A 20,454-nucleotide genomic window follows, 5' to 3' on the forward strand; every position below is an offset into this window, starting at 1 on the left:
TCAGCTTCCAGCTCCTGCACAGGGGGCAGCGGCACCTGCCACAGCTTCTTCAGCCAGAGCAGGCGCCGACAGGCACCTGGGGCACCATAGGGGTCTGCACTGATGCTGCTGCTCCAGCAGAGTCTGAGGGCACGGGGAGCAGGCCCAGGTGCCAGTCTCAGGGTTCCGTGGTGCCTAAGATCAGGAGTTAAGGAAAGGGGCCACCAACAGCAGAAGCCCTGGCCTCAGGCACAGATCCCTAAGGTTCACAGAAATTCTAAAGGTCAAAAAAGCAATTAGACCCGAGATTTGCCAGGACCTGGCATCAAGGGATTGAGAAAACCTTCTTGAACAAATAAGGGAACTGAGAAAAGAGATAAAATAAAATTTCAGTGGCTGAGAGATTTCAAACAGAGTCAAAGAGTTATTCTTTTGAATTACATAGACATCCCTTTTTAGTTTACGGTGTATTGAAGTGGCTGGAGGGAAGTACTAGAAACTGTTGACCTGAGTTCCAGTAGCCTTGATTCCTGAAGACAATTATGTAAGGATATAAGTTATACAAAGTGACTGTGCGATTGTGAAAAGCTTGGGTCTGATGATCCGTTTATCGAGGGTATGGACAGATAAGTAAAAATATGGAGAAAAAATAAATAATAAGGGGGATAAATGGTAAAATAAATTGTGTAGATGGAAATACTAGTGATCAGTGAAAGGGAGGGTTAAGGGGTATGATTTGTATGCACTCTTTTACTTCTGTTTCTGGAGTGATGCAAATGTTCTACAAATGATCATGGTGATGAATACATAACAATGGGATGATATTGTGAGCCACTGACTATATACCATGTAGGGACTGTATGGGTGTAAAGATTTGCCAATAAAAAAAATTTTAATTGTATTAAAACTTTAAAAAAATGTACTGAAAATGGTTTTATGACACAACTTATAAGTATCTAGGTGAATGTTGGGTGGGGTACTCAGAGAATGTCAACTAGTCAGGGTGGCTAAAAAAAAGGAAAAAAGAATTGGAAAAGGGTACAGGAGGCAATGTTGCTTTCTCTTGGGCCGACACAGGCCTGGGGCTCAGGTGAATGTTCAGAAGGAAAGGAAAACATGGGAAGAACAGAAACTTTACAAAGATCACACATTTCCCTGGGAGCAGAAAACTGAGATGCATGTGAAAAATCCCACTGCCACCCCAATAGGCAGAGGAGTTGGCTGTACAGTCTCAGGGCTCACCTAAAGAGAGGTTCAGGACATCAGGACAGGCCAGGTGAGAAGGCTGCTGCTCCACCAGCTCGAACATGGGTAGGGCTCCCCCGAGCAGCGCCAGCTAACAGAGACACAGCGTGAGAGGCGGCCCTGCCCAGATGCCACAGGCACTCTCCTCCCGGGTGGCCGCCACCCACAGAGAAAATAATCCCACCAAAACAGCCGCAGCAGTCACACAACCCCAGGGCCCTAGGAGGCCAGCCTCCAGGCCACAGATAACAGACATGCTGGTCCCATGGAAATAGCATGGGATCAAATCCGTCCAACCACTTTTCAGTAGACAAAAGAGCTGAAGGGTGGAGAACATCAAACACAACCCCAGGCAGCACACTTGGGGGTGGCGCAGGGCAAGCTGAACTCACCAACAATTGTGCCAAGATGAGACTGGCTAATAAGCTGAAGTTCAAAAGTCCCCAGGGTTTGATAATAACAATGGAGAGATGCTAGAAGCAACTTCCTCCTGAGTGCTGTGAGGTGCAAACCTGAACATGTAGCTGCTAGTGGTCTGATGCAGGAGCTGCTGGAGGAGGAGACCCTGACTCTAGGGAGCTACTGGAGTGCAGAGCCCCCAAGCAGCTGGGGAGAGGAGGCAGGGTCCTAAGCAAGCCCACCCAGTGCTGCCCAGGACGACAAGCACCTGTTGTTGTTGCCACCATGCTTGGCTCAACACAAGAGCAGCTACTCACCTTTCTCACTTGCTGGCACCAGTCGTTAAAGTCTTCCTCAGTCTTACAGAAAAACCCCTACAGCAAAATACTACTGTAAGTAGGACAAACAGAATCCAGCCACCCACTGAGACACTCTCCTATAGTGAGCTGAAATGGGGGCTTTTCACTTCTAGTGTCTGGTAACCCAGGAGATGCCCCCACCCCCCAGGCCTATATTTCACAGCTTGACCCTGTCCTTGGCCTCCATTCACCCAGGGGCTACTAGGTTGTATGGGTTTTTAAGTCTTGGGATGACACAGATTTTGGTAATATCATAATAGTAATAATACACCAGAAACGTTTTCTGGATCAAAAGCAGATAAAAAACTTTTCTTCTGGCAGCTACACTGAGGTTGGCCAGAGGAGAGTAGCAGCAGGCCAGGCAAAGCTGGTGCTGCCGCAAGAGAGCCTCCTGCTGAGGGACAGATCAGGAGAAGGGAAACTGGGACCCTCCAGGGAGACTGCATTCTTAACCTGACTGTGCCCACAATCACGGACACTTTTCATGGCAATTATGGGGGATTCTAAAAGCTGCCAGAATGATAAATGTTAGCTTTAAGGGGAAATCACAGAAGGGAAAAACAGGAACAGGATGTAAGGAGAAGCTCAACAGGACATTCTCTCTCTGATTCTAAAGACCCTGTTTATATTGTTCCCACCTTTGGTCTGAGGACACAGACCACAAGGTTGATGGGTATCTCCAGATGATGATGCTTCTCGGGCCTGGTCTCAGCTGCCCAGCACCCCCATGGGGCCAACATAAGCCCCAGTGCCCAGGAGCTCACCATGTCCAGGGCTGCTCTATGTGGACCTCGTTACTATGCACCAATGACTGAGCTACCAAGGTGCAGTTAGTGTCACGAACAGAATTTACAGGAGTCCAGGCCACAGAGCTCTGCCTACCTCCCCATCCGTCACCTTCTGAGAGGCCCCACCTGCCTCCCGTTCCCTGATGATACCCAGGAGGCCAGGGAAGCGGGAGTACCAGCCCTTGAAGCTCAGCGCTGGGTGCACCCTGGGCCGAGGCACGGGAGGTCAGGTATGACCTGCATAGCCTTTTCCATGAAGCAGTCCAGCTGACAGCCCTCACCTACCACCTAGATGGCTGCTGTCTTCCTAACTGCGTAGCTAAATCCATAACAGAGCCTATAACAGACTAACACTCCCTTAGTGATGAAATGATTTCTGGTATTTTCGGTGTTCTTACCTATCAAAAACATTCTGAAATGCAGGTTTGCAAAATCCCAAACTGAAAATGTAAACTCTGTAATCAAAGCAAGGAACAGGGAAGCTCAGTCTCAGGGAATGACTACCAAGATACCCTGGTAAGTAAAAAACACAAAAGGAGGTGGCACAGCATAGAGGGCATACAGGCCTCTCGCTATTTATGTCAGAAAGGGGGTTGGAAAAAAAAAAAAAAAAGAAGAAGGGGTTTGATATACTCCAGCTCACCCAGCATATGCACAAAGGCCCTGGGAGGACAGTTACAGGGTGGACACCCCTGGGGAGGAGGGAAATGGTGCTAAAACACTGGCTCTTGTGTACCCTCTGTTGTCTTAATCATTGACCACAATAAATATTCCAAAGTGCTGAAAAACTGCAAGAACCTCAAGGTTTTCCTTTTTGATCCCCAATGGGACTTGCTACTGAGTGGCCCAGCACAGCTGCCTAGGAGGGCGGGCGACCTACCACAGCGATGGATGGGTCGAGCTCCAGGATGCCCATGCGACAGGGTGGATGCTGGCAGTGGAAGCTCTCATCAGGGATGGAGCAGCTGTCCGTGGGCTCCACCGCTGGCTGCGTTGTGTGTGGGTCCAGGTAGATGAGCTCCTCACCTGGCGGGGCAGCAGGGAGAAGCTGTTGGGTAACTCTTCATGGGCTCAGGCCATGTGTCAGACCTGCCCTGCCCTAGGTGGTACCAGTGACCAGAAGCAGAGGACAGAGAAGGGCGAGGGGTGGGGGAAGGTGCATGGGACCCACCCCAGGCAAACAACCTACCAAGCGGCAGAGGCTGCTCCACTATGGGACCTCTGCCCAGTTAGCAGGTATCCTTTAATCTCAACTGTCCTTAGTCACGCAGACCCCACCACCTTGGACAGCACCTTCCTCCTCCTCCAGTTTTGGGCCACTGTGGACTCACCAATATAGCCAATGAAGTAATGGGCACTGTTGGGCTTCCCTCCAACCACTCCCAGGGACTGAGGCATCATGAAGCAGTGCTGCAGGGAGAGAGGGCAGGGTAGGAGGAGGTAATGAGGACTGTGGGGTCAAGGCTTCCACTGAGAGCCACTGCAGACACAGCTGGTGACAAGCAGAGCCCTCTGGGACCCACACAGGAACACCAGCCCCAAGGTGTGCCATGGAGCACAGGCCCTGATGGGGAGATGCCAGGGAAGTTGGGTTAGGAAGATGGGATACACACTAAGGCTTGAAGAAACCTAGTCTGGCAGGAAAGCTACCTGAAGGAGGTGGGCTCGAAGAGTATTGAACTAGGAGAGGTACAGGGGGGATAAAGATGGTTGACAGGAGGGGGGTCCAAGCAGGAGTTTCAGGGAGGATGGCCCTAGAGATGTCCAGCCTTGGCTTGACCAGACAGGAAGGGGGACTCTGTCCAATGGGAGGCAGGAGAAGGGGAGAGAGAAAGGGGCAAGGTAGAGGGGAGGTAGACAATGATGACAGAGTCCCGTGTGGAGAGCAGAATGTTGCACAGGCAAGAAGAGAACACAGACTGAGGCCAGGAGACCAAGAGTGGTCAGAATGTTTGAGAGAGGGGACAAGGTATTGCCAGTTGATGCCTATAACTCAACAATAAAAAAGACAAATGACCCAATGAAAAATGGGTTAAAGGCTTGAACAGACATTTCTCCAAAGAAGATACAAAAATGGCTAAAAGCACATGAGAAGAGACTTGACATCACTGGTCATTAGGGAAATGCAAATCAAAACCAAACGAGATCCTGTAACTACTTGTTGAAGAGTGCTTTGAAAACTATTGCCTTTTTGTTTCTTTGCTTTGTATATATGTTATACTATACAACAAAAAAAGTTAAAAATAAAAAATATATATTTCCCACTAAAAATAAAAAATAAAAAAACAAACGAGAATCCACTTCACATCCACTAGCTTCATATCCATTACATTTTTGTAATGTACAAAAAACAACATTAACAGGTGTTGGTGAGGATCTAGAGAAAGTGGAACCCTATGCACTGCTGGTGGGAATATGAAATGGTGCCAACACTATAGGAAACAGTTTGGTGGTTCCTCAAAGAACGGAATTATCATTTGACCCAGCAATTTCACCCCTAAATATGTACCTAACAGAACTGAAAACAGGTGTTCAGACAACTTATACATAAATGTTCATCACAGCCTTTTTCACAATCAAAAGGTGGAAGCAACCCAAGTGTCCAGCCACAGAAGAAGAGATAAACAAAATGCAGCATCTCCATACAAGGGAATAGATTTTGGCCACAGAAAGGAATGAAGTTTTAATACATACTTCAATATGGATGAACCTTGAAAGCATTATGTTGAGTGAAAGAAACCAGATGCAAAAAGCCATGTGTTGCCTGATTTGAATGAGATGTCCAGAACAGGCAAATGTGCAGAAACAGAAAGCAGCTGACTAGTGACGGGGCAAGGGAGTGACTGCTGAATGGGTATGGGGTTTCCTGTGGTGACTGAGAGTAATGAAAGTGTCTTGGAACTAGACAGAAATGGCAGTTTTGCACATCATGAAAGTACAAAACGTCCATAAATGGTTAACTTTGATGTTACATGTATTTTAATCAAATAAAAAATTGTATTAGTAAAAAAAAAATTGTGATAGGGAAAGGAGAATTTCATCTGGACCTGAAAGCTTTTTGCTTTAGTGACATGCTTGGGAATCCCAGAGACTTGAGAATGGGAGCTCCATCCATCCCCCAGGCCTGCTAGCACCCCATGTTCTTGCAGACAACTGCACCTGCAAACAGACAGACTCAGCCTAAGGCTAAGTTGGGGGCATTTCTAAGGCCTGCAGGACAAACAATCTGCCACTGGTCAGTGGCCTCCTATTCATCACACTCTTGGGCATCTGTGGGCCTCCAAGAAGGGGAGAAGTGGGGCAGCCAAGCTCTCAAGGTATCTTCACAAAGTCCTGACATTCTGTTTTCAGTGTTTAGCTAGGCTGCATTATTACACCTGTTCAAGTGGATTAGGACACCTTCCGTACCCGGCTCGAGCAAGGAATATGCCTCTGCAAACCGACTGCGCTCTCCAGAGATCTGACTGCATGGAAACAGCCCTTAAAGATTGCTTGCTGAAAATGATTGGAATCTTCCAGTGCCTGGGGAAACATGGACACCTAGGGCAGGTGTTGGCCTGGAGGGTCCCCTGCATTGAAGTCAGAGGCCCTGCTGTACTGCCCACCTGTGAGAGGCAGAACACACACCCACCTTCAATGTCTCCACATAAGCTTCATTGATGTCCGTGAGCCCAAGACGCAGAGGGATGAGCAGCACCAGTGGCCTCCACGGCGATGGTCTGCTGGCAACCTCGGCTGCGGCTGGGAACCCGTTGCAGTGCCGGTCAGAACTTGTAGGCCAGGTGGTGGCCCCCACACCTGGTACACTGCTCCTGCACAGCCTTCCTGAAAAGAGCAAACACTTGCGGTGGGGTCCTCTCAACACAAACAAGGCAGTACTCCTCTTGTCTCATAGCAAGGGCCTAAAAAGCGCAGCACCTGAAATTCAATTCCAACTTGGGGAATATAGAGAAGGAAAATGTCCCATAACCCTATTACCTACAGAAGGGAAGAAATGATTCTCTGTGCACACTCAATTTAAAATCTGGCACACACACAAAACAGTGTAAGAAAGAGTTTGTTCTCTCTTTAAAGTAGCAAAAGTCAGCACCCCACCAGAGACGTTTCCCAGGAACCCCCAGATGCCCCTCAAAGGCCCTGCTTTTCCAGGAATACTACTACTTCTTTCTGGATCTCTGTCCATCTTGGCACATCAGGCACTCCTTCAACAGCCCTGCTAACTAAAGGGCGGGTGAGGCGTCCGCACCTCGGACCACCGACACCCACCTCGGTGAGATACACTCCATACATTTACAGTAGGACCTGCACCAGATTGTGTCTTTAATCAAGAATATATGTTAAACTTATCAAATGCCTTCCCTAGTATCCTGGTGGCTATGGCCAAGCGCCCACGCTGCTTATAGGAGCCCTGAAGCGGGCACCTGGGCCCAGTGTCCTTGGGTATCTTCTCAGGGCTCTGGAAAGGCTCTGCTCCAGCCTGGGATTCCCTGACTCCTGGAAGTTTATAAAAATCCCTGGATCCTATCACTTTTTTAGTTAAGGTATATTGGAGAGGATAGAGGGAAGTGCCTGAAAATGTAGAGCTGTGTTCCAGTAACCATGTTTCTTGAAGATGATTGTATAATGATATAGCTTTCTCAATGTGACTGTGTGATTGTGAAAACCTCGTGTCTGATGCACCTTTTATCTATGGTATGGACAGATGAGTAAAACATATGGACTAAAAATAAATAAATAGGGGGAATAAATGTTAAAATAAATTTAGTAGGGCGGGCCGCGGTGGCTCAGCGGGCAAGAGTGCTTGCCTGCCATGCCGGAGGACCCCGGTTCGATTCCCGGCCCCAGCCCATGTAAAAAACAAACAAACAAACAAAATATAATAAAACAAGAAAATGTTTAAAGATGTTTCCCTTTCTTCCTCCCTTCCTTCCTTCCATCCTTCCTTCCTTCTCTGTCTTTAAAAAAAAAAAAAAAAAAAAAAAAAAAAAAAATTTAGTAGACTGAAACGCTAGTGACCAGTGAAAGAGAGTGATAAGGGGTATAGAAAAAAACTGGGGACACAAAGGCCATTTATATATATATATGGTAGATGGAAATACTAGCAGTCAATGAGAGGGAGGGATAAGGGGTATGGTATGTGAGTTTTGTTCTTTTTTCTTTTTCTTTTTCTAAATGATGCAAATGTTCTAAGAAATGATCATGGTGATGATATTGTGAGTTATTGATTATATACCAAGAATGGAATGATCATATGGCAAGAATGTTTGTTTTTGTATGTTGTTATGTTTAAAAAAAAAAAATCCCTGAGTCCTGCATGGGCCATCACACCGATGCCCTTCTTACCTGCTTCTGGAGTAACTGTTAATGAATGTCTCCCCTGTGTTTCCAGCTTTATTGAGGTAAAGCTGACATAAAAGATATAGCCCTTAATTTGATAAGTTCTGATGTACACTTGCACCCAGAGCCATCCCAATGACAGCCACTTTTTTTTTTTTTTAAATCACGGCTAAGGTTTATTATAGCAAAGGATACAGTGTAAAAGTAGCAGAAAAAGATATGCATCCAGCAGAATCCAGAGTCAGGACAGGATTGCGAGCCCTTTCCCACCCAATGCCACATAGGACAGACTTTTGTCTAGCAGCGAACTATAAGAGATGTGTGCATACTGACTCTACCCAAAGAAGTCCTGCTTGAGTCATAGGGTTCAAGACACTCATGAAGGATGGGTCACTTGGGCACATTCTGCTAAACAAGGAGCCATGACAACCAAAACTCAGGATCACAGTGTTGAACTCCAGTGTACATCATCAATCTTGATTTTTGTGAAAAGCCAATGACAGTCACTTTTGATAAATCACATTTTCTCAGGAATCTCCCACTTCAAACAGACCTGCATGCAATGTGTGGACAACTAGAGTCAAGCAAAGATTTCTCTTAAAACATAAATCAGCAATGCTGGAAGATTCTCCACTTGAATCCAAACAGAAACAGATGAACCTAGCATATATCAAATAATAACATCACCACACAGAGAAGAAGTACTTTAAAAGTAGTAACTTCGGAACACAGTGGTCCGACTATACTGGCAAGTGTTTGTTGAAACAGTTTATAAAGAAAAAGAGCTGAAAAGGAACCAAAGCCTTAGTGGGTGTGTTGCAGGCAGTAGTGCTGTGTACTAGTTTGTGCAGGTAAGATCAGGAGCCCACATTCTTGCAGTGAGAGAATGGACATACAAAGGAAGAACAGCACAACGGCGCTGAGCTAGAATTATAAATATATAATCATATATTTATGATTAAAAAACAGACATACGTGAGTGTGCACATACACAGACACAGACATGTATCTCATTGCAAAGACGAAGACACCCCAGTAGCAATGAGCACACCTAGCACCCACTAAAAGGAACCAAGGCTCCTTGAAGAACTGGCTGGTTCCATGTGTGGGGCAGAGAAAGCACAAGATGAGCCTGGATTGTGCAGCTAATGTCAGAAAGTAAGGAAGTGCACACAAAGATGAGGACACCTGAGAAGACAGAGCTGGCCTGAAAGTGTTCTGCTGATCAGATTTGGGACAATCTGAGCGCCAAAGAGAACAATGACAGGAGTAATAACACTGATTTTTAAAAAGCCATGAATCCACTGATTCTAAAAACATTTAAAAAGTATAAATAAGTAGGGCAAAGAAAACAGAAAACAAAGCTCTTCTTTACAGGAGAACGACAACCAATAAATGGGGAAGGAATTTTTTTTAATCACCATTTGTAGCCATCTTTGTGACAACAAATCAGGCAAAAATCATCAATGGGTGTGAAAAACAGTGGGTAATAAGGAAATATGTACAGGCTCAAAGCTTGCTACAGGTAGCCCGCTAACTACAACGGGAAAAAGGTACTTTTAAAACAGAGACTCCATCTTAACTAAGTGACAAACTCAGCACTGCTGATCACAGGATAACTAATGCAGCGAGCGCTGAGGTGCATGGTGCCTGCCACCTGGGAGAATTCCTGCCCAAAATGTTTAATTCAAATCTACTCATAAGGAAACAGATCCTAGAATTGTGTGATATTCTAGGAGCTGGTCTGGATTCTTCCAGTAACGTCATTGTTATATTATGAAAAGAGAGAGAATGCCTTAGTTGGCCAGAATTGTTAGCATAAATACCACAAACTGGTTTTGATGTAACAGGAATTTACTGGCTCCTGGTTTTGGGACTACAAGTACAAACTCAAAATATGGGTAAGGTAGGCCCTCCGAGGGCCGAGACTGTGCTTTCAGTGTATGCCGCCAGCTGTCCCTGGGCTCCTTGGCCTATATCTCTCCCTCCCGGCACACAGCCAGTCCCTCCACTTATTTGTGTCTGCTCTTCAGGTTCCCACTCACTTTAGGATTTGCCCGGTGGCCTTCTCCAACCTCTGACCTCCAGCTTCTTCTCTTCTTAAGGCTTCAGTCATCAGATCAAGACCTACCCACCCTCATTCAGTTGGGCCACACCTTCACTAGAACAAACTTCTTCAAGAGATGCTGCCCACAGTGAGTTCACACCCCCAGGATCACAGGTTAGGACGGGGCCATGTCTGACTTCAGGCTCTGATTCAGTCCATCACAGGGAACTGCCAGGGCTAAAAGAGGCATGACCATCACCTGCAGTGTTGGGCCTGCGAGGCAACGAGTGGCACTGCGGCCCTGAGGTGGCAGGCAGGTGAGGCCAGGCTGCCCACTCTCACAGCTGAGCGTGTCCATGGAAGGCACGCCTTTGGGTGAAGAACCTTTTAGGAGCACTAAACCTTCTCAAAATATAATCAGAATAAGAAAGACCGTGGGGGAGGGCAGTATTTTCACTTTCTTTTTCTCTTTGGCTACTTTAAGCTTCCTACTTTCTGAATATAGATTTCTAGACTCTGAAGTATGATTGTTTCAAAGAACCAGTTCTAGAATATTAGTTCTACCATTTTTTCTTTTAAGTCATTAATTTCTGCATTTATCTTTACTAATATTTATTATCTGTAATAAATCTTTTCTGGAGCATCTTCAATTAATTTTGTTGGGCTTTTCCTAATTTGAGTTGAATGCTTATTTCACTAATTTCTACTTTTTATTATTTGGCCATCAATATTATGGCTACAGATTACAAATTCTGGGTACAGCAGATTCTGATACACAGTTACATTCTATTGGTTTGATTTCATTTGGCCTAAAAGCTAAGATAGAGGTTTGAAATTTCTAGGTAGTAGGTTTTTTTCTTTGTTTCTATTTAGTTACTGTGGTTTTGCTCTATTAACTCTTGAAATTTTGTGACTAATAATTCTATATTCATTTTTTGTTACCATCAAAATAGTTTTATTTTTGTCAATGACACCATGCATATTCTGCAATTGCATTATTACTTTGTCTGATCTCCTTAAAAATTAAATATACACCCAAAATATGTTTATATATTTCAGAAATGTAATACATTAAAGAAGCACTCTGTAAACATAATCTGTTCTCAAATATATTTTTCTGCTTTGTTTCATATATAAATAATTTACAGGATCATAAAACTATCAACTCCTAAGGCCTAAAACTATATGCAAATTTTGCTCAAATGAAGAGTCTGACAAGAACGTTTTCTTTACATGATTTTATAAATAACATGCAGTGTTTATCCATGAAATGCCTATTATTGCCACAAATTATTGTCAACCAATCAGTTCTGCCTACAACAGACCTTCCAGTGCACTTGATAAAGACTCTGTGTGTTGAAAAAGCCAAAACAGTCAAAAGAATAGATCTTTAAAACTGTGGACAAAGTTGCTATTTAAATATACAAAGCTTCACTGAACCCACTTCAGCACGTCTGAACAAAAATTGCTTGTACTACCATTTAAATGTAAACTTAAAAAGTCTAAAATTTAAGGAATACAATCAGATTAAATTCATATTAATATTGTGAAAAATCTTCTGAGATTCTGTTACAGGAATCAACACTATTCTAACTTTTATTCGAGATTTACTAGTTAAGAACTCAAATTACTATTTTTTTATTTTATTTTTTTAAATACAAAAAAAATCAAACAAATGCAAACATTCCTATTTTGATCATTCCATTCTACATACATAATTAGTAATTCACAATATTATCACATAATTGCATATTCATCATCATGATCATTTCTTGGAACATTTGCATCTATTCAGAAAAAGAACTAAAACGAAAACAGAAAAAAAAAATTATACATACCATACCCCTTACCCCTCCCTTTCACTGATCACTAGGATTTGAAACTAAATTTACTTTAACATTTGTTCCCCCTATTATTTATTTTTATTCCATATGTTCTACTCGTCTGTTGACAAGGTAGATAAAAGGAGCATCAGACAAGGTTTTCACAATCACACAGTCACATTGTGAAAGCTGTATCATTATACAATCATCATCAAGAAACGGCTACTGGAACACAGCTCTACATTTTCAGGCAGTTCCCTACAGCCTCTCCATTACATCTTGGATAACAAGGTGATATCTACTTAATGCATAAGAATAACCTCCAGGATAACCTCTCGACTCTGTTTGGAATCTCTCAGCCATTGACAATTAGTCTCATTTCACTCTTCCTCCTTTTGGTCGAGGTTTTCTCAATCCCTTGATGCTGAGTCTCAGCTCATTCTAGGGTTTTTCTCAATCCCTTGATGCTGAGTCTCAGCTCATTCTAGGATTTCTGTCCCACGTTGCCAGGAAAGTCCACACCCCTGGGAGTGTTGTCCCATGTAGACAGGGGTAGGATGGTGAGATCGCTTGTTGTGTTGGCTGGAGAGAGAGGCCACATCTGAGCAACAAAAGAGGCTCTCTTGGGGGTGATTCTTAGGCCTAATTTTAAGTAGGCTTGACCTATCCCTTGTGGGGTTAAGTTTCATATGAACAAACCCCAAGACTGGGGGCTCTGCCTATACCTTTGGTTGTCTACACTGCTTGTGAGAATATCAAGAATTCAACCTGGGGAGGTTGAATTTTCCCCCTTTCTCACCACTCCCTGAAGGGGGCTTTGCAAATACTTTTCCACTCACTGAACAAATCACTCTGGGATTCATCGGGGCATCACTTTGGACAAACCAACAAAATCTCATGTCCTACCCAAGGTTCCATGTACTTATGGTGTTCAACCAAGCTATCTACATAAGTTATATTAGGAAATGCACTAGTCAAAATATAAATTTTGTACCAAGTAAACATTTTTTGCTTTACTCTCACACATAAGTTGAAATTTTAAAATATTAATTACCATCTATTTTCAGCACCCTGCAGTAATGACATTCCTTTGTTCTTCCTCAAATTATTTTTATGTAATAAAATTAAAAAGGAATTTTGCATGTTAGTTATGTCTCATTTTATAAATTATTTTTTAAGCCTTCATTTATAGGGTATGAAACCTAAAAAGTAAAGCCTTCTCTCAGATTTAAATGAATCAAACTGTCATTACTTTTTTTTTATTAATTAATGGAAAAAAAGAAATTAACCCAACATTTAGAAATCATACCATTCTACATATGCAATCAGTAATTCTTAACATCATCACATAGATGCATGATCATCGTTTCTTAGTACATTTGCATCGGTTTAGAAGAACTAGCAACACAACAGAAAATAAAAGTAATAATAATAGTAAAAAAAAAAAACCTATGGTTCAGATGCAGCTTCATTCAGTGTTTTAGCATGATTACTTTAGAATTAGGTATTATTGTGCTGTCCATTTTTGAGTTTTTGTATCTAGTCCTGTTGCACAGTCTGTATCCTTTCAGCTCCAATTACCCATTATCTTACCCTGTTTCTAACTCCTGCTGGACTCTGTATCCAATGACGTATTCCAAGTTTATTCTCGAATGTCCGTTCACATCAGTGGGACCATACAGTATTTGTCCTTTAGTTTTTGGCTAGACTCACTCAGCATAATGTTCTCTAGGTCCATCCATGTTATTACATGCTTCATAAGTTTATCCTGTCTTAAAGCTGCATAGTATTCCAACGTATGTATATACCACAGTTTGTTTAGCCACTCTTCTGTTGATGGACATTTTGGCTGTTTCCATCTCTTTGCAATTGTAAATAACGCTGCTATAAACATTGGTGTGCAAATGTCCGTTTGTGTCTTTGCCCTTAACTCCTTTGAGTAGATACCCAGCAATGGTATTGCTGGGTCGTATGGCAATTCTATATTCAGCTTTTTGAGGAACCGCCAAACTGCCTTCCACAGCGGTTGCACCATTTGACTTCCCACCAACAGTGGATAAGTGTGCCTCTTTCTCCGCATCCTCTCCAGCACTTGTCATTTTCTGTCTTGTTAATAATGGCCATTCTGGTGGGTGTGAGATGATATCTCATTGTGGTTTTTTTTTAAAAATTTTTTTAAATTTATTTTTTTATTAATTAACGGAAAAAAAAAGAAATTAACCCAACATTTAGAAATCATACCATTCTATATGCAATCAGTAATACTTAAAATCATCACACAGATGCATGATCATCGTTTCTTAGTACATTTGCATTGGTTTAGAAGAACTAGCAACACAACAGAAAAAGATATAGAATGTTAATATAGAGAAAAAAATAAAAGAAATAATAATAGTAAAAAAAAAAAGACAAACAACCAACCAGACAGACAAAACAAAACAAAACAAAAAAACAAAAAACCAACCAACCAAACAAAAACCCTAGAGCTCAGATGCAGCTTCATTCAGTGTTTTAACATGATTACTTTAGAATTAGGTATTATTGTGCTGTCCATTTTTGAGTTTTTGTATCTAGTCCTGTTGCACAGTCTGTATCCCTTCAGCTCCAATTACCCATTACCTTACCCTATTTCTAACTCCTGATGGTCTCTGTTACCAATGACATATTCTAAGTTTATTCTCGAATGTCGGTTCACATCAGTGGGACCATACAGTATTTGTCCTTTAGTTTTTGGCTAGACTCACTCAGCATAATTTTCAATAGGTCCATCCATGTTATTACATGTTTCATAAGTTTAGCCTGTCTTAAAGCTGCATAATATTCCATCGTATGTATATACCACAGTTTGTTTAGCCACTCTTCTGTTGATGGACATTTTGGCTGTTTCCATCTCTTTGCAATTGTAAATAACGCTGCTATAAACATTGGTGTGCAAATGTCCGTTTGTGTCTTTGCCCTTAACTCCTTTGAGTAGAAACCCAGCAATGGTATTGCTGGGTCGCATGGCAGTTCTATATTCAGCTTTTTGAGGAACCGCCAAACTGCCTTCCACAGTGGTTGCACCCTTTGACATTCCCACCAACAGTGGGTAAGTGTGCCTCTTTCTCCACATCCTCTCCAGCACTTGTTTTCTGTTTTATTGATAATGGCCATTCTGGTGGGTGTGAGATGTTATCTTATTGTGGTTTTGATTTCCATTTCCCTAACAGCCAGGGAAGTTGAGCATCTTTTCACGTGCCTTTTGGCATTTATATTTCTTCTTCTGAGAAGTGTTTGTTCAGGTCTTTCACCCATTTTGCAATTGGGTTGTTTGTCTTTTTGTTGTTGAGTTGAACAATCTCTTTATATATCCTGGATACTAAACCTTTATCTGATATATCGTTTCCAAATATTATCTCCCATCGTCTAGGCTGTCTTTTTACTTTCTCGACGAAGTTCTTTGAGGCACAAAAGTGTTTAATTTTGAGGAGTTCCCATTTATCTATATTTTTCTTCAATGCTCGCGCTTTGGGTGTAAGATCTAGGAAACTGCTTCCAATATTGTAAGATTTATAAGATACTTCCCTACATTTTCTTCTAACAGTTTTATGGTCTTAGATCTAATGTTTAGGTCTTTGATCCATTTTGAGTTAATTTTTGTATAGGGTGTGAGATATGGGTCCTCTTTCATTCTTTTGCATATGGATATCCAGTTCTCTAGGCACCATTTATTGAAGAGACTGTTCTGTCCCAGGTGAGTTGGTTTGACTGCCTTATCAAAGATCAACTGTCCATAGATGAGAGGGTCTATATCTGAACACTCTATTTGATTCCACTGGTCAGTATATCTATATTTATGCCAGTCCCATGCTGTTTTGATCACTGTAGCTTCATAATACACCTTTAAGTCAGGTAGCATGAGACCTCCGACTTCATTTTTTTTTCTCAGGATAGTTTTAGCTATTCAGGGCATCCTGCCCTTCCAGATAAATTTGGTTATTGATTTTTCTATTTCTGAAAATTAAGTTTGGGGGATTTTAATTGGTATTGCATTAAATCTATAAATCAGTTTAGGTAGAATTGACATTTTAACTATACTTAGTCTTCCAATCCATGAGCACGTATGCCCTTCCATCTATTTAGGTCTTCTGTGATTTCTTTTAGCAATTTCTTGTCTTTTCTTCATATAGGTCTTTTGTATGCTTAGTTAAATTTATTCCAAAAACTTTAATCTTTTGGTTGCAGTTGTAAATGGAATTCTTTTCTTGATTTCCCCCTCAGATTGTTCATTACTAGTGTATAGAAACATTACAGATTTTTGAGTGTTGATCTTGTAACCTGCCACTTTGCTGCACTCATTTATTAGCTGTTGTAGTTTTGCTGTAGATTTTCAGGGTTTTTGATCTATAGAATCATATCTGCAAACAGTGAGAGTTTTATGTCTTCCTTTCCAATTTTGATGCCTTGTATTTCTTTTTCTTGTCTTTTGGCTCTGGCTAGAACTTTCAACACAATGTTGAATAACAATGGTGTTAGTGGATATCCTTGTCTTGTTCCTGATCTTAGGGGGAAAGTTTCCAGTTTTTCCCCATTGAGGATGACGTTAGGGCTTTACATATATTCCCTTTATTATGTCGAGGAAGTTCCCTTCTATTCTTATCCTTTGAAGTGTTTTCAACAAGAAAGGATGTTGAATTTTGTCAAATGCCTTTTCTGCATCAATCAAGATGATCATGTCAAAGGATAAGAATAGAAGGGAACTTCCTCAATATAATAAAGGGAATATATGTAAAGCCCTAACGTCATCCTCAATGGGGAAAAACTGAAAACTTTCCCCCTAAGATCAGGAACAAGACAAGGATATCCACTAACACCATTGTTATTCAACATTGTGTTGAAAGTTCTAACCAGAGCAATTAGACAACTATACTTGTATGATGAATCCTACCTGGTCATGCTGTATAATTCTTTTAATGTGATGCTGGATTTGATTTGTAAGAATTTTGTTGGGGATTTTTGCATCTATATTCATTAGAGAGATTGGTCTGTAATTTCTTTTCTTGTAGTATCTTTGTCGGGTTTTGGTATGATGGTGATGTGGCTTTGCAGAATGAATTAGGTAGCCTTCACTCCTCTTCACTTTTTTGAAGAGTTTAAGCAGGATTGGTGCTAATTATTTCTTGAATGCTTGGTAGAATTCACATATGAAGCCATCTGGTCCTGGACTGTTCCTTTCTGGGAGCTTCTTAATGATTAATTCAATTTCTTTACTTGTGATCGGTTTGTCGAGGTCGTCTATTTCTTCTCGAGTCAATGCTGGTTATTCATGCCTTTCTAGGAAGTTGTCCATTTCACCTACATTGTCGATTTATTAGCATAAAGTTGTTCATAGTATCCTCTCATTACCTCTTTTATTTCCGTGGGGTCAGTTTTTATGTCTCCTCCTCCATTTTTTATTTTATTTATTTGCATCCTCTCTCTTCTTTTTGTCAACCTCTCTAAGGGTCCATCAATCTTACTGACTTTCTCACAGAACCAACTTCTGGTTTTACTGATTTTCTCGATTGTTTTCATGTTTTCAATTTCATTTATTTCTGCTCTAATCTTCGTTATTTCTTTCCTCTTGCTAGCTTTGGGGTTAGTTTGCTGTTCTTTCTCTAGTTCTTCCAAGTGGACAGTTAATTCCTCGATTTTTGCTTTTTCTTCTTTTTTGATATAGGCATTTAGGGCAATAAATTCCCTCTTATCAGTGCCTTTGGTGCATCTCATAAATTCTTTTGAAGTTTTTTAAAATTTTTAAATTTTTATTATTTATTTATTTTTAATTTAACAGAGTTTAATTTTATTAAGAGCTTCCATAACCCAAAATCTGAATTTTTTCTATGGGAGGGTCAATATTCCTCATCTTTAAGGATCTTACAGGCTAATAGAAGATATGACTTGCTTACAAGTATAGTTGACAGCAACAGCACATGATACAAAGAGACTTCAGGGTTAGAGAAGGAGGAGGGGAAATTTTTGACAGGGTGCTCAAGGAATGCAGAACTGAGAATGTGGAGTTTAGGATGAATAAAAGATGAGCCAAGAGGGTGAAGGGGAAGAAAAGTTCTGGGGGAGTACTAAACATGATTAGGCTTGAATTTGGGGGAGTGGGGGTGTGGGAGGCAGGGGAGGAGAGGAGTTAAGTACAATGATGATGAGAGGTACTTTGGTTTGCTAAAGCTGCCAAAATGCAATATACCAGAAACAGAACAGCGTCTAAAAAGGGAATTTGTTACATTCAAAGTTTACAGTTCTAACACCATAAATTAAGGCAAAATTAAGGCACCAACAGGAGGTTAACCTTCACTCAAGAAGGACTGATGCTATCCAGAACACCCCTCTCAGTGGGAAGTCACATGCAGACTCTGCTAGGTTTCTCTCCTGACTTCTCATTTCTTAAAGCTTCCTCAGGGACGCTTTCCTCCTGCATCTCCAAATGTCTCTGGCTGTGTAGTCTCTACAGCTTCTTCTAAAAATGGTTCCCTCTTAAAGGACCTCCAGTAAGTGACCCCACCTTGAATGGGTAGAGACGCATCTCCACAGAAATCACCTAATCAACAAGTCCCGCCCCCTACTGGGTGGGTCACATCTCCATGGAAACAATTTAATCAAAAAGATCCCACCCAGCAATATAGAAACAGAATTAAAGAACAAGGCTTTTCTGAGGTACACAACAGTTTCAAACTGGCACAAAAGGTAAGTGGGAAAGACAGCAAAGATTGATTGTAAGGGCAAGAATTTCGCTTCTGTTTTGTAGGGAAAAATAAAAAGGTGACAGATAATTGAACTATGACTGGAGAAAGACTAAGTGTTGCAGTGTGGGAAATGATTTAGAAGTGGAAAAAACTGGTGGCAAGGAGTCCTGTATTGGCCATTCCAACAGTTCCTGGCATCAGCCACATGCCAGTTACAATCGGTTCTTGTGTATCACTTGTGCGGATTTTGTTTTAGGTACACCCAAGAAAAGTTGGGAGAAGGTCAATTTCAGACAGGTTGACTGTTTCCTGCTTAGAAAGGCTTATAAATTACTGAGGAGAAAATTTTGAATTTTAAAAGAGAGAAGACAAGAGATAGAATGTTTTCAATGTATTTTAAAAGTTACTTCTAAAACAGGGAGGGAGAAAAGGTGAATGTCTTAAAACGATTTATCCTGTTTCTTTTTCAGAAGAATAGGTATTTATTACCAGTTGGCAGAAACATCACTATTTCCTTTGTAATCTTTCCACAGGTGTGAGAAATCACTTTTGTTTTCATCTAGAGTCCCTAACTTAGCAGAAGGAAAATAATCAAGGCACATCCACATTTCAGTGGCGATAATGAATATCTGTTCCTTATTTGGCTTTTTAAAACTTTTTATTTTATTATTATTTTTAAATATTTTTTATTAATTTTTTTAAAATACCAAAAAACACCAAACAAATGCAAACATTCATAACTTTTGATCATTCCACTCTACATATATAATCAGTAATTCACAATATTATCACATAGTTGCATATTCATCATCAAGATCATTTCTTGGAACATTTGCATCTATCAGAAAAAGAAAACAGAAAAAAATTCATACATACCAATTCCCCACCCCTCCCCCTCACTGATCACCAGCATTTCACTCAAAATTTATTTTAACATTTGTTCCCCCTATTATTCATCTTTGTTCCATATGTTTTGCTCGTCTGTTGATAAGGTAGATAAAAGGAGCATCAGACACAAGGTTTTCACACACAGTCATACTGTGACTTGAAGAAGATACAATCATCTTCAAGAAACATGGCTACTGAAACACAGCTCCACATTTTCAGGCAGTTCCCTCCAGCCTCTCCACTACATTTTGACTAACAAGGTGTTAAAGAGACTAACATCTATTTAATGCATAAGAATAACCTCCAGGATAACCTCTCAACTCTGTTTGGAATCTCTCAGCCATTGACACTTTATTTTATCTCATTTCACTCTTCCCCCTTTTGGTCAGGGTTCTCTCAATCCCCTGATCCTGAGTCTCAGCTCATTTTAGGGGTTTTCTCAATCCCTCAATGCTGAGTTTCAGCTCATTCCAGGATTTCTGTCCCACATTGCCAGGAAGGTCCACACCCCTGGGAGTCATGTCCCACGTAGAAGGGGGGAGGGCTTGTGAGTTTGCTTGTTGTGTTGGCTGGCGAGAGAGGCCACATCTGAGCAACAAAAGAGGTTCTCTTGCATCCCATAAATTTTGATAAGTTGGGTTTTCATTTTCATTTGCCTCAAGATATTTACTGAATCCTTTTTTACTTTCTTCCTCAACCCACTGGTTGTTAAAGAGTGGGTTGTTGTTTCCTCTTTCTCTGCCGGCGGTGCTCCCGCCGCCATCCAGCCCTCCTCTTCCTCTTTCTCCGCCGCCGGCACTCCCGCCGCCATCCAGACCTCCTCTTCGTCTTTCTCCACCAGCGCTCCCGCCGCCATCTAGCCCTCCTCTTCCC

The 20,454-nt window shown here is 41.5% G+C and overlaps 1 protein-coding gene across 1 annotated transcript in view; it reads right to left on the reverse strand.

Moving 5' to 3' along the window:
* The window catches only part of ATG4B (autophagy related 4B cysteine peptidase), a 60,122-nt gene that overhangs the window by 2,181 nt on the left and 37,487 nt on the right, over nt 1–20,454 (reverse strand). Inside the window, exons 8-12 of the mRNA XM_077153383.1 lie at nt 6,402–6,595; nt 4,102–4,180; nt 3,651–3,796; nt 1,941–1,997; nt 1,222–1,315 (exon numbers count right to left, since the gene is read on the reverse strand). Coding sequence (XP_077009498.1) covers nt 1,222–1,315; nt 1,941–1,997; nt 3,651–3,796; nt 4,102–4,180; nt 6,402–6,595 — 570 coding nt within the window. The remainder of the gene's footprint in view (nt 1–1,221; nt 1,316–1,940; nt 1,998–3,650; nt 3,797–4,101; nt 4,181–6,401; nt 6,596–20,454) is intronic.

Source organism: Tamandua tetradactyla, chromosome 3, assembly GCF_023851605.1.
Source record: "Tamandua tetradactyla isolate mTamTet1 chromosome 3, mTamTet1.pri, whole genome shotgun sequence".
NCBI classification, from domain to species: Eukaryota; Metazoa; Chordata; class Mammalia; order Pilosa; family Myrmecophagidae; genus Tamandua; species Tamandua tetradactyla.